Source organism: Heptranchias perlo, chromosome 7 (genome assembly GCF_035084215.1).
Source record: "Heptranchias perlo isolate sHepPer1 chromosome 7, sHepPer1.hap1, whole genome shotgun sequence".
Taxonomy (NCBI): domain Eukaryota; kingdom Metazoa; phylum Chordata; class Chondrichthyes; order Hexanchiformes; family Hexanchidae; genus Heptranchias; species Heptranchias perlo.
Window position 1 is genome coordinate 95,600,855 of NC_090331.1, and position 12,545 is coordinate 95,613,399.

The 12,545-nt window shown below is 43.1% G+C and overlaps 1 protein-coding gene across 3 annotated transcripts in view; it reads right to left on the reverse strand.

The window, feature by feature from the left end:
• Positions 1–12,545, reverse strand: part of rbm44 (RNA binding motif protein 44) — a 74,958-nt gene that overhangs the window by 12,574 nt on the left and 49,839 nt on the right. For 2 of the 3 annotated variants that reach the window (XR_010963371.1, XM_067986890.1), the window contains exons 10-12: positions 7,828–7,971; positions 2,090–2,175; positions 1,710–1,783 (exon numbers count right to left, since the gene is read on the reverse strand). Coding sequence is in view for 2 of the 3 variants with exons in the window: in XM_067986890.1 (XP_067842991.1) it covers positions 1,710–1,783; positions 2,090–2,175; positions 7,828–7,971 (304 nt within the window). In the remaining variant the exon portion in view is untranslated. The remainder of the gene's footprint in view (positions 1–1,709; positions 1,784–2,089; positions 2,176–7,827; positions 7,972–12,545) is intronic. The other variant, XM_067986891.1, reaches the window with a different exon arrangement.

A 12,545-nucleotide genomic window follows, 5' to 3' on the forward strand; every position in this document is an offset into this window, starting at 1 on the left:
GGAAGAATTAGAGAATCAAAAGCTCTATAATTTAAAGAGATGGTGCTAATATCTCCTTCTTTGGCTTAGTATCAACTTTTGTCTGATTACACTCCTGTGAAGCTCACTAGGACGTTTTTCTCTGTTAAAAGGCGCTATAAGCAGGCAAGTTGTTGTTAAGGTGGGACCTCACTGATGTTTTGAAAAAATTTAGTACAGATAAGGTAAACTCAGGATATTACTTCAAAAATAAGCTAAGTAGGACCACAGGAAATACATGTGAAACCAGTGAAAAGTAAAATTAAAACAGAATTAGAAATAAATTCTTTACTCAAATGGTTATTTGGAATAATCTGCCAGGCAGGGTAATAGGAACAAAAACATCAGGGATGATCAAAATACAGCTGGATGATAAAATGGGAGATGTAAGTACCAAAGGGGAGAGCTTTGATGGGCTGAATGGCCTTTTCTCATCCTTATCTTTAAAATGGAAAAAGGCCATTAAGGCACAAACAAGCCCCTCACTTTTTGATAGATTAGCCCCACCTTTACACCATATCCCTCAATCATTACTCCCTCCAGAAATATAAGTAATTGAAGGGTACAGTACAAATAGGCTCCTTCCCTGGTTATTTCACAACCTTTGGTGGAAAAAGTTCCCTCCTAGCTCTCATTTTAATTCACTCTCCAAGTATAACAAAAAACTGTTTTCAAATTCCAATTTTAGTTGAGATTGTGTGTTTTTGAATTCAAATTCCTGCTCAGCTGAATCTCTTAACTGCTAGAAATGAGCTAAATTACTAATGCATGCAACAGCTCCCAATTTAATAATGCAGACAAAACTAATATGGACTGGCTCCAAAAGGAGGATACAGACACGTTTCCAGGGTGATCCTGTAAGGAAGACAAGAAACTGAATATTGCAACAAACTGTTTACTGGTAGGTGTTGCTGCTTAAAAGAAAAGAACGGCATTTATATAGCAGCTTTCATGGTCAAACATCTCGAAGCACTTCACAGCAACGAAGTACTTTTGAAGTGTAGTCACTGTTATAATGTAGGCAAATGCAGCAGCCAGTATGCACACAGCAAGGTGCCAATCAGCAATGAGGTGAATTAACAGATAATGTGTTTTTGATGTTGTTGGTTCTTTATCGTAGTGTCATTAACAGATATCACTGACCAGCCCAAAACATGCACTGACCATCTGCAGAGTTAATGTATAGTAATGGTCACAAAGCTCTAGTATGGTTGGAGGGAACTAGAATAGCTTCCCATATCTGACTTGTTTATTGTCAAGATTAAATATGGAAAGAGCAAGGATAAAATTTGAGACTGAAACCACAAGCAACTTGAAATAGTAATCTGGGGTAAGGACAAACCAACTCGAGGAAACAGAAGAAACCTGAAGCATTCAGCGTCAAGTTGGAGTGTGGGTTGGAAGCATTATAGGGAAAATTTTGAAAATGGCGACGGAGTTCTTAGTTTACAGTATTATACAAAGTAAACAGGCCAATGTCAAGTGAAGACCTTCCCAAGTGATCCAGACAGACAAGTGCCCTGTATTTGGGGAATCCCAACTTGAAATGTAGTTCTACTGTGGCAACCCCCAACCTAAGTAAAGGTCCTGACAGAACTTCACAGAGCGGGCAACCACTTTGTCATCCCCCAATCTGATCCAACAACAAACAACAGTGATGCGTCCAGAAGCAAATCTTTCAGATAGATTACCTGTATTCACTATGCAAACTGCAAAGCCAAATTCCAGATACCTGGTACTTCTGAAAAAGCCTTCTTAATTCCGTCTAGGAAAAGCAGAAGAGAAATTCTTACTGTTACATGAATACTGTGATCACCCACAGGACAGAAATGGTCACTGGCGATGCTCTCATGCCAGCATTGAACATATGCCAGATTCCTCTCTACACTGTTTTTAATATGAGTACTTAATTTATTTTAAATGGGTCACTACCTATGCTAAAACAATGCAGAAGAATTTGGTATTAGTGCGTTAAACTCGAGAACAAGATCATAATTTCCAGCCTTACATCTTTACAGAGGAAATGAGATTAAGCTGCATTTACAATTAAAGCCATTATAGCATCCATTACCTCTGTTACTGTTCTGGGTAACCCATCTATGTAAATGTAACATGTTTGAGCAGTCTCCTTTTCCACAGATTTATTGATAGGAACAGCTGTGAAAAAAATATTTTTTAAAAAACAATCCATTAAAACATTTAACAAATGAACAGACATGGCTTGCATCTTACACAAATCACTGCAGCATTACAAAAAGTGGTGTGGTCTTGTGGTCAATCAGAACTGAGCTCAACTGTGATACTCCCCAGGAACCAAATAGCCATCCAAGTTCACAAGTGAAGAATGACCACCTGACTGACATACAACCAACACCTGTGGAAAAGGATCCCAGAATTAGTACTTACAGGAGAGGGGAGAAACTGGCAGTGGGGGAGAAAGTAAAGTGCTGAAATTTCAAGTCCTGCGATCCATCACCCAAATTGCAGGGCGTGGGAGTCCAGCCCGCGCAACCGGCCCAACTCTGACTTGGCCCTTTCCTAAATTCCCAGGAGGTCTGGGAAATTCTAGGCGGGTGGCGTGGGAAGAACAGTGGAGGAAGTGGAAGTGCTGCACTTAAAGCTATACCAGCATTTAGCAATTTCAATCCATGAATCAAAAAGGAAGCAGGAAGAGAGCCTGGAACTTCTGAGAATTATTTAAGTATGATTCTGCCTGCGATCGTTGGGGTGGGGGTGGATAGAATAGGGCGAGTGGATGGAGAGAGACCTGCCAACATAGCAGATAAAATATCAAGTTACATGGAAACTACAGCACAGAAACAGGCCATTCGGCCCAACTAGTCTACGCCACCGGTGATGTTCCACACGAGCCTCCTCCCACCCCTCTTCACCTAACCCTATCAGCATACCCTTCCATTCCTGTCTCCCTCATGATTATCTAGTTTGTCCTTAAATGCATCAATGCTATTTGCCTCAACTACTCCTTATGGTAGGTAGCACGTTCCCCACTCTTAGGGTAAAAAAGTTTCCCCTGAATTTCCGACTGGATTTATTAGCAACCATTTTATATTTATGACCTCCCCACAAGTGGAAACATTTTCTCTACGTCTACCCTATCAAACCCTTTCATGATCTTAAAGACCTCTATCAGGTCACCCCTCAGCCTTCTCTTTTCTAGAGAACAGCCCCAGCCTGTTCAGCCTTTTCTGATAAGTATATCCTCTCAGTTCTGGTATCATCCTTGTGAATCTTTTTTACACCCTCACCAATGCCTCTATATCCTTTCTATAAAATGGAGACCAGAACTGTGCACAATACTCCAAGTGTGGTCTAACCAAGGTTCTGCACAAGTTGAACATAACTTCTCTCCTTTTCAATTCTATCCCTCTAGAAATGAACCCAGTGCTTGATTTGCCTTTTTTTATGGCCTTATTAACCTGTATTGTTACTTTTAGTGATTAATGTATCTGTACCTCTAGATCCCTTTGCTCCTCTATCCCATTTAGACTCTTATTTTCCAAGAGTACATGGCCTCCTTATTCTTCCTAACAAAATGCACCACCTCACACTCATTTATTGAAATTCACTTGCCAATTACACACCTATGGGGAAGGGAGTGGTAACTCCCGAACCCCCAGGGCCCCTGTCCAATGCAGGACGAGGTTTAATGACCTCAAGGTCAGCAAAAGTCCGTGTGAAATCTGCAAGCTGCTGTTAATGTATATTTCAGGCAGAAGATCTATATTTAGCCTTAAAGTGCATTCACAAATCTAAGGATATCAGGCTGTGCACTAAATGATCTATAGTGACACCTGCACATGGAAGATTTCAGTTAAATGGATACAGCATCCTGCAACGCACGCAATGGCCATTGAAGCCTGGAGTTGCCAACCACCCCCCATTGCTGACTGTCCTGGAATTAAACAATCACCCAGACACAGCTGCTCGAAGAATATCCTCACTCTGTCCCTATAATGCCTCTGATTCTACTCCCAAGTTGAGGATATTCTTCGAGCAGCACGAGTTAGAAGCCATGACCGCCTCCACTCCTCTCCCCCAATCTGATTGATAGCCACATCCTTCAATCACACCCTTCTGCCTGGCTCCACGCTCATCAACAGCCAATCAGATTGTGGAGTGGGGTCTGAGTGACAGGTGGGGGCGGAGAGAGGTGAACCTCAACCAGATGTTGTGGAGACAGGATTATCATGGACACTGGAAGTGAAGCAAAATGAGGCTGCTGCCCGACTGGATAACGGTAGCCGCATCTAATCAGTCAACGTACCTACTTTGGTTAACTAACCGATCAGGCAGGAGCGGGAGGCAGGGCAGTTGGAGGCTGGAGGTCATTTGATGAAACCTCCTGGAATACGTCCAACTTGAGTTGGCAACCTTACTGAAACCTCAATATCTCTGTGGGAATTCCATAGGAGAACTGATGAGAATTCTAAAATAGTTGTCAAGTTCAACTATCTGTGACTGACAATAACTAGCATTCTTTTGTCCTGCAGGAAAAGATTGCGCACAATTCCTGAGAAGGAAGGATAGGCTACAGGAGGACGAGGCAATGCAAATCCTAGGATCTCTCTCAGTTAAACGCTGTGGAGACAGAGCCGTGCGGGGTCATACACCCAGATAGTTTCTGCTAATGGTGAACGATCAGAAATTGTTTCTCCTTTTCAAGGCTCGTACTCAGAGAACCCTTACATGAAACTGACAGGAAAGAAAAACTGGAAGCACAAAACTTAATACATCTCATTTGTACAGAAGGGGGGGGGGGGATAGCAGCAGCTCCAGAGCGAGCGGAGGGGGGGGGGGGAGGGGGAAAGAGAGAAAGACAGAGAAAACAAACCAATGCCAGGATCTTCACTATCTGGCACTGCCAGCAGACAATGGCCCACTCTGTCACGAACCCTGTCACTTGTATTCATCAGCCCAGAAAGGTTAACTTGGGGTGAAAGAAAATCTAGATGACGAATTGACATAAGATGATTCACAACTCACAAGGAATCCAGAGGATGAGGTATTGGAGCATATCTGAGTAGAGACTTAGGAGATGTCAAACGCTGGTTGTTGAGCACTCGGGCGATGACCTCAGGGGTCTTGCCATGAAAAGCCAAATGCTTGTAGTTTCTGAACCATATGAAGGTAAGGACTCTGAAGATATGCGACATATGGCAGGAATGATGGTAGAGTCCAGTGGCATTTATTGCAGCACTATCACAGAGGACTTCTTTACAAGGCAGAGCATCGTGGAACAAGGGGCAGCTTCAGAACTTCTGCACCCGTTCCACAGAACAGAGATCTCTGACACATAACACCATGGATATACTGAGGAATTCTGGATTTATACACCCTGGTGGTTAGGTATCGGCAAGAGGCTCTGGTTCCACACGTGCTGCTCATTAAGCCCAGTTTCCTGGATAGCCTGCTGTATTGGATAGAACCATAGAATCATAGAAGGTTACAGCTCGGAAGGAGGCCATTTAAATTCGAGTCCACGCTAGCTCTATGCATGAGCAATCCAGCTAGCCCCACTGCCCTGCCCTATCCCCGTAGCCCTGCACATTTTTTCGTTTCAAGTACCTATCCAGTTCCCTTTCAAAGGCCATGATTGAATCTGCCTCCACCACCCCCTCGGGCAGTGCGCTCCAGATCCTAACTACTCGCTGTGTAAAAATGTTTTTCCTCATATCACCTTTGGTTCTTTAGCTAATCATCTTAAATCGATGCCATCTGGTTCTTAACCCTTCCGCCAATGGGAACAGTTTCTCTCTATCCACTGTGTCTAGACCCTGCATGATTTTGAACACCTCTATCAAATCTTCTCTCAAACTTCTCTGTTCCAAGGATGAGCAAAAATTTCCTCCAACTAAATATTGGGAAGACCGAAGCCATTATCTTCGGTCCCTGCCACAAACTCTGCTCCCTAGTCAACGACCCAATCCCCCTCCCTGGCCACTGTGAGGCTGAATCAGACCATTCGCAATCTTGGCGTCCTATTTGACCCTGAGCTAAGCTTCCGATCCCATACCCTCTCCATCACCAAGATCGCCAACTTCAACCTACGTAATATCGCCTGTCTCTGCCCCTGCTTCAGCTCACCAGCTGCTGAAATCCTCATCCATGCCTTTGTTACCTCTAGACTCGATTATTCCAATAGTCTCCTTGCCGGTCTCCCGCCGGCCTCCCATGTTCCACCCTCCGTAAACTTGAGCTCATCCAAAGCTCTGCTGCCCATATACTAACTCGCAGCAAGTCCCGTTCACCCATCACCCGTGTTCGCTGACCTACATTGGCTCCCAGATCGGGCAGCCTTGATTTTAAAATGCTCATCGTTGTTTCAAACCCCTCCATGGCCTCGCCCCTCCCTAACTCTGAATCTCCTCCAACCTTACAACCCTCTAAGATCTCTACGTTCCTCCAATTCTAGCCTCTTGCACATCCCCGATGTTCAGTGCTCCACCAATGGCGGCTGTGCCTTCAGCTGCCTAGGCCCTAAGCTCTGGAATTCCCCCCCTAAACCTCTCCGTCTCGCTTACTCCTTAAAATCTCCCTCTTTGAACAAGCTTTTAGTCACCTGTCCTAATATCTCTATGTGGCTTGGTGTCAAATTTTGTTTGATAACCTGTGCAGCACCTTGGGACGTTTTACTAATTAAAGTTGCTATATAAATGCAAATTGTTGCTGTTCCTCTTTCTCCAAATAAGAGGGGAATCCCTATGGGGAAGATGTTTTGCAGCCTTCCCTTTCATTTTAGAGAAACTCCCCAAAGAAAGTCTCAAGGGGGACATCCAAACGAAGCCAGAAGCCGCCAAAATAAAGTGCAAAAAAATGTGACATTGGATCAATCCAATATAAAGTATGAGCATCTATCTACAGCACAATGAAACACAGCAATTCATCTTTTAAGATCCTTCCTCGACTGCTGTTTTAAGTTTCAAGGCTTACTGTGGCTTAAGTTAGAATAGCAGATCCTAGTGCGCAAATGTCAGAGTTTAGAACTGATAATGTCACCCAGATCTCACTCCATCATTTCCATAGCTGCACCTATTCTCCAGCAGCAGAATGCTCCTTCACAAGGCGGCAATCAGGCCCCTTCAGTGCCAACCTGTCCTAAGCTGGTCTAGGGAAATACTGCACAAGTGGCATGAGTCTGGCTTCCTCCCAGCCCAATTCTCTCACATGGTCAACTTTCTTGGTAAATGGCTGGTATGCAAAGTGATCCAGTTCAGCACCAGGTGCCATGGTATGAATGACCTCCACACCTTGGACTTTCCATTGCTGAAAAAGAACACAAATTTTTTGCAACTTCCTCCCATCTTTAAACCAGTCATTAAGTTCCAGTGAGGAAACATGGCAAATATTTTAACATTGCATTTGGTTATGTTGGGGTGGGGGGGCGGGGAAGAAAAGAAAATTAAAAATAAAAATGTTTATATTAGAACACATTATCTTGCTTACAGCTACATTCAAACATTCATCACACTTTACCCAAGTTTCAAGCCATGCCAGAGCTACGTGCAATTCTCCCCAGTTTTGCTAGTTGAGCTTTATCCAGCCCTTAACCAAGTCAATAGGTAGCGTGCCCTACCGAGAAGAACCTAGACTAATACCACCAACAATTTGTTCTACCAGCTGGAGGAGTAGTGAGGAGCAGCTTATTAGGGGCAGCTGTAACTTCTTAAAAGTTAAGTAACACTATGTACTCAATAGACAATAATGTCTTGTTTGAACAGTTTACAGGGCTAAATCTACTGGCAATTTGCTCCCTATTGAGGTATTTTGGTTATGATCCTTTTCTCTTACATGCATCACTTCTTGTCCCATCTTCTTCTGCGGTCATGGTTCCATCTTTATTGTTCACCTTCCCTTGCAGAGAGTTGGAGCCACTAGAAGCAGTGAAATTCTCTTCTGCATCAAACCAATCATCAGTTACTTCAGGATCCTTGGCTACATATACAGAATAGAGAGCAAAACTCAGAGATTAAACATATAAAAGAAATTCAAAGCAATTCAAAATTTAAATACTTCACGAGAGCTGTACAGTGATTTTGTCTAAATTACCAAAATACCAAACATTTATTAGCAGAAAGAGTTCAATGTAAAAGGTTACTCCACAAATTAAAATAAAACCTTAATATATCAAAATATGTCAAAGCTAGTTGGATTTTCAGAAGGCGTTCGATAAAGGATTTTGAGAAAAGTTCAGGTGTTGGTAGAAGAGGAACAGTAGCAGGATAGCAAGTTGGTTAACAGACAGAAAATAAAGAGTTAGGATCAACAGTTGTTGCTGAGTCGACTTGTAGGAACAGTGCACTGTAAATTGCCTGAAGAATGCCTTTGAAGGGAAAATGACCTAAAGTATGCCTAAAATGGAGTTTTGGCTTGAAAGCTAACCACACAAATGGAGTTCAGCTATTGAATTTAATGCTGCGAAAAGGTTTTTGGTATAAAAAGGGAAGCTAACCATCACCCAGGCTTTTAGCCATGGAGTTTCCCAGATAATTTGGCCATAAAATCTAAGCTAAAGACCATAAAACAATTAAAACCATAAGAGGTCCTAATAATGACTCCAGAAAGGACCATGTTTATACTAGAGGCATCCTTTACTAGTATGAGAAGCCATTACCCCTAACTCAAACCACTTAAGTAACACCTAATGGAACAAAGATTCACCTCTCCCCATTTGTGTGAAAAAAATTCAAGAAATACAAGATCAGTAGAGGGGGGTGGTAAAAACTGTAGATATAAAGTCTGTGGTGCTGGGGGGAAATTTATGTTCTAGCGAGTCAATGACAGCCACAGGACTCCACATTTATCAGGTTTGATTGCCAGAAGACCTTCTGGCACCATCATCTTGATTGGTTACATATCTTTAAAGGGAAGTCCTCCCTTTAAAGATATCAAAATAGAGTGTTCTGCACCCCTCAGGTTTGTCAGTGTTAGATAATCAATAGTAGGAGCAGTAGTATACAGTATATAGTAATCTTCTTCTAAAGAGAGCAAGCTGACTCATTCTGTCTTTGTAGAAGTAGCAGTATCTACCCCTCTCTGTTATTTCACTTAGTTTCTTTGTTCTGTAAGAATCTTTACCTAGCAGACACAAAGGTGCCTTTACTGGGACTGCATACTAGGACAAGGGAGTAAAATAGCAGCCAATTACAAGTGAAAAAAATGTCACTTAACTTTACCAGTGCCTGAGGTCAGAGAAAGGAAAGAGTGAAGCCAGCTCGGATATCGCCGCTCTTGCATAAGGTGGATTCAGTCGTAACTGAAGATCCAAGTGAAACAGATAACCCCATTGCCGAAAGGGGGTTCAGCGGCTCAATGCTCCAGAAGCCAATGTCTGCATCGAGGAAGGACGGACATTAACCCAACTATGTCGCTCGTGAGGATGGGGCCGTGTGAGCTCTGAACGTTGTTAATCACGTAGCCTTCAGCTATTTCATAGACTGGCTATTCAAAGCTGTTAACTTGTCAGCTATCCAAGGAATTACAAAGTAAACTCACCAATATAAATGATGCCCAGCATCCAATAATGCTGACTTAGTGATACACTGAATTGCCTGTGTAATCTTTGGTACTCGTTTTGTTAAGTAACACTGTCCATTAACGGTTTGCTACTTAACATTACATTGATGCACGTCTATTAAGCATTCATTTATCCAACTTTTAAGTTGTGATTTGTGCATGACTTGTGGTCTGACTTCTTCCTTGATGGTTCACTTACTCAGCAGCTTACGGGTAACCTCATCGAGGGTTAGTAAATTAAACTGGGTTAAATGCAAGACAGTTCAGGAGAAAAGTCAGGCATCGTTCATCCCTAGACCTACATTAGCACGTAAAACGCCAGACGGTTCTTTGGTGAGGAGTTAAAAGAAAAATATTATGGACTTGTCTGGTTCTTCAGTATATATTCATCAGATGACAGCTGTAGAGAAGGTTCTAACGATGTTGGTTCTCAGGACATCTTTGATGTTCAACAACCTGGTTCTCAAAACAAAGGAGCTCGTAAATGCACCTGGATTCACACGCAGAAGATACAGTGGATTCACATGGTTCGAGTGGTCCAATCAACCATCCACCATTAATGCAACGATGAGTGAGTGGCCAAACTGGGCCTTCTCATAACTTTGAGCATACAGTCAGCTAAAAACCATATAAAGATAGGATATCATAGAAGCTTCAATGGTCAACATTACAGGAGCAACAGTTGCACAACTTCGGCAATGAGTTCCTCCAACAATGAGCACTTCGATACTTTGCTTCTAAACTGACAAAAAGACATGGTTTTTGCACTTTGATGAGAAGACAAACCTTGATGAGAAGAACCTCAACACATCATTCAACGCATTCCTCAATGACGCACCTGTTACTGCAGCCACTGACACCCTACTTCTAGGCCTAGTGTGGGTATCTCAGCCAAACGCGGTCCTTCACCCGAGGCTCAATGGTTAGTGTAGAAGGGCATGCCTAAAGCAGCACCAGCCATACTTTGGAATGACACCCCAACCTTTTGAAGCTACTACACAAGACTATGTGCATGCTAAACACTGAAAGCAGCAGGCTACAGATACAGTGAAGTGGTTCTGCAATCAATGGATCAGAGGAAAGCTCTATTTTTTTTTATTCGTTCACGGGATGTGGGCATCGCTGGCGAGGCCAGCATTTATTGCCCATCCCTAATTGCCCTCGAGAAGGTGGTGGTGAGCCGCCTTCTTGAACCGCTGCAGTCCGTGTGGTGACGGTTCTCCCACAGTGCTGTTAGGAAGGGAGTTCCAGGATTTTGACCCAGCGACAATGAAGGAACGGCGATATATTTCCAAGTCGGGGTGGTGTGTGACTTGGAGGGGAACGTGCAGGTGGTGTTGTTCCCATGCGCCTGCTGCTCTTGTCCTTCTAGGTGGTAGAGATCGCTGGTTTGGGAGGTGCTGTCGAAGAAGCCTTGGCGAGTTGCTGCAGTGCAGCCTGTGGATGGTACACACTGCAGCCACAGTGGCCCTATCACAACCAGTCAAGAATGATGGACAATCAGGCAGCTAACAGAATGCCACTTCATGAATAGCCCATCCTCAGCCATGGTGGAGCCCAGCATGTGAGTGAAAAAGACAAGGCTGAAGTGTCTTCAGTCAAAAGTGCTGAGTGGATGATCCTACTTGGCCTTACCCCAGTGTTCACAAATTTGGGTTACTCTACGTGACATTAATATGTGGCTAAATGCACTGGACACAGCAAAAACTACAGAAGCTATGGCCCTGACGCTATGCCAGCTGTAGTGTGATTATCTGTGCAGCAGAGCTAGCCACTCCTAACCAAGCTATTCCAGTACAGCAGTGACACTGGTATTTACCAGACAGACAATATGGAAGACTGTCCAGGTATGTCCTATTCACAAAAGTTGGATAAATATAACATGATCAATTGCACCCCATCAACCACCTCCCACATGCCAGTGAAGTGGTGGCACTATTTATGACTACTTCCATCATGCAACACCTACTCACACACTCAGTTCCAGACCTCATACAAATCTGACACAGCCATGGACACTAGAGTTGAATGCCAGTGGAGAGGCGAGAGTATCTGCCTAGACGTCATGGAAGCAATCCACCAAGTAGGTACCAAGGCACCCTAGCAAAATTGAGGCCAGTGGGGTTAAAGGGAAAACCTTCTAGTGGCTAGAGTCATACCTGACACAAGGGAAGATTGTTGTTGGAGGCTAATCATCAAAGCCCAAGATATCTAAGTGGATAGAATAATGGTAGATGAAATTTAACAGAGGACTGTAAAGTACTACACATAGCGAAAAACAAAAATGGTCCACATAAGTACTCCCTAAATGGTGTCAAAATTGCAAGGGGCAAGATTGAAAAAGATTTAGGTAGAGTATTTTTGACTTTAATACCTGTTTTTAAGGAAAACAAAGTCTGAACAGCAAATGGTGGATAATTCATGTGCAGTTAATCACAATCGAGGCAAAATTACAGGCAGGCTGGTTTGGGATCAACAGCCTACCGAGGAACGGATCGTTTGTATCGAAACACCACTAGAGCAAAGAACTATGGAACTTAACCAAAGTCAGACAGCATGCTGGGAAACGATCAAGTTCAAACGGTATCATGCATGTTATTGTTGCTTCAGAGAAAAAGATATGCTGTACTTTCGAAGGACACTGGCTTCTAACAATTTAGAGATAAGACAGCTGTCTGGCTGGACCTTGGAAACTGAGAAACCGTCCAACACCAGCAAGCTGTTCTGCCAGCTGCAGAAGGGTAAAGAAACAGCCATTTTATAGTGATTTCTAGGATACAGAAGCAATTCAAAGAAGAATGAACCCCTCAGTCTCCCAAGGAAGATTTGATCAACCTTGCTTCTGAGTTGTACTCCCAGATAAGGTTATAAGCATCTTTCTATAAAACTATCATGTCTTAATGTCAATTAAACCAAATATTTAAAAGTATTTCAGTCTTAGTTGATTCTTACCTCTTGTACCCTAAAGAGTTATAAAACCCTACATGGGGATT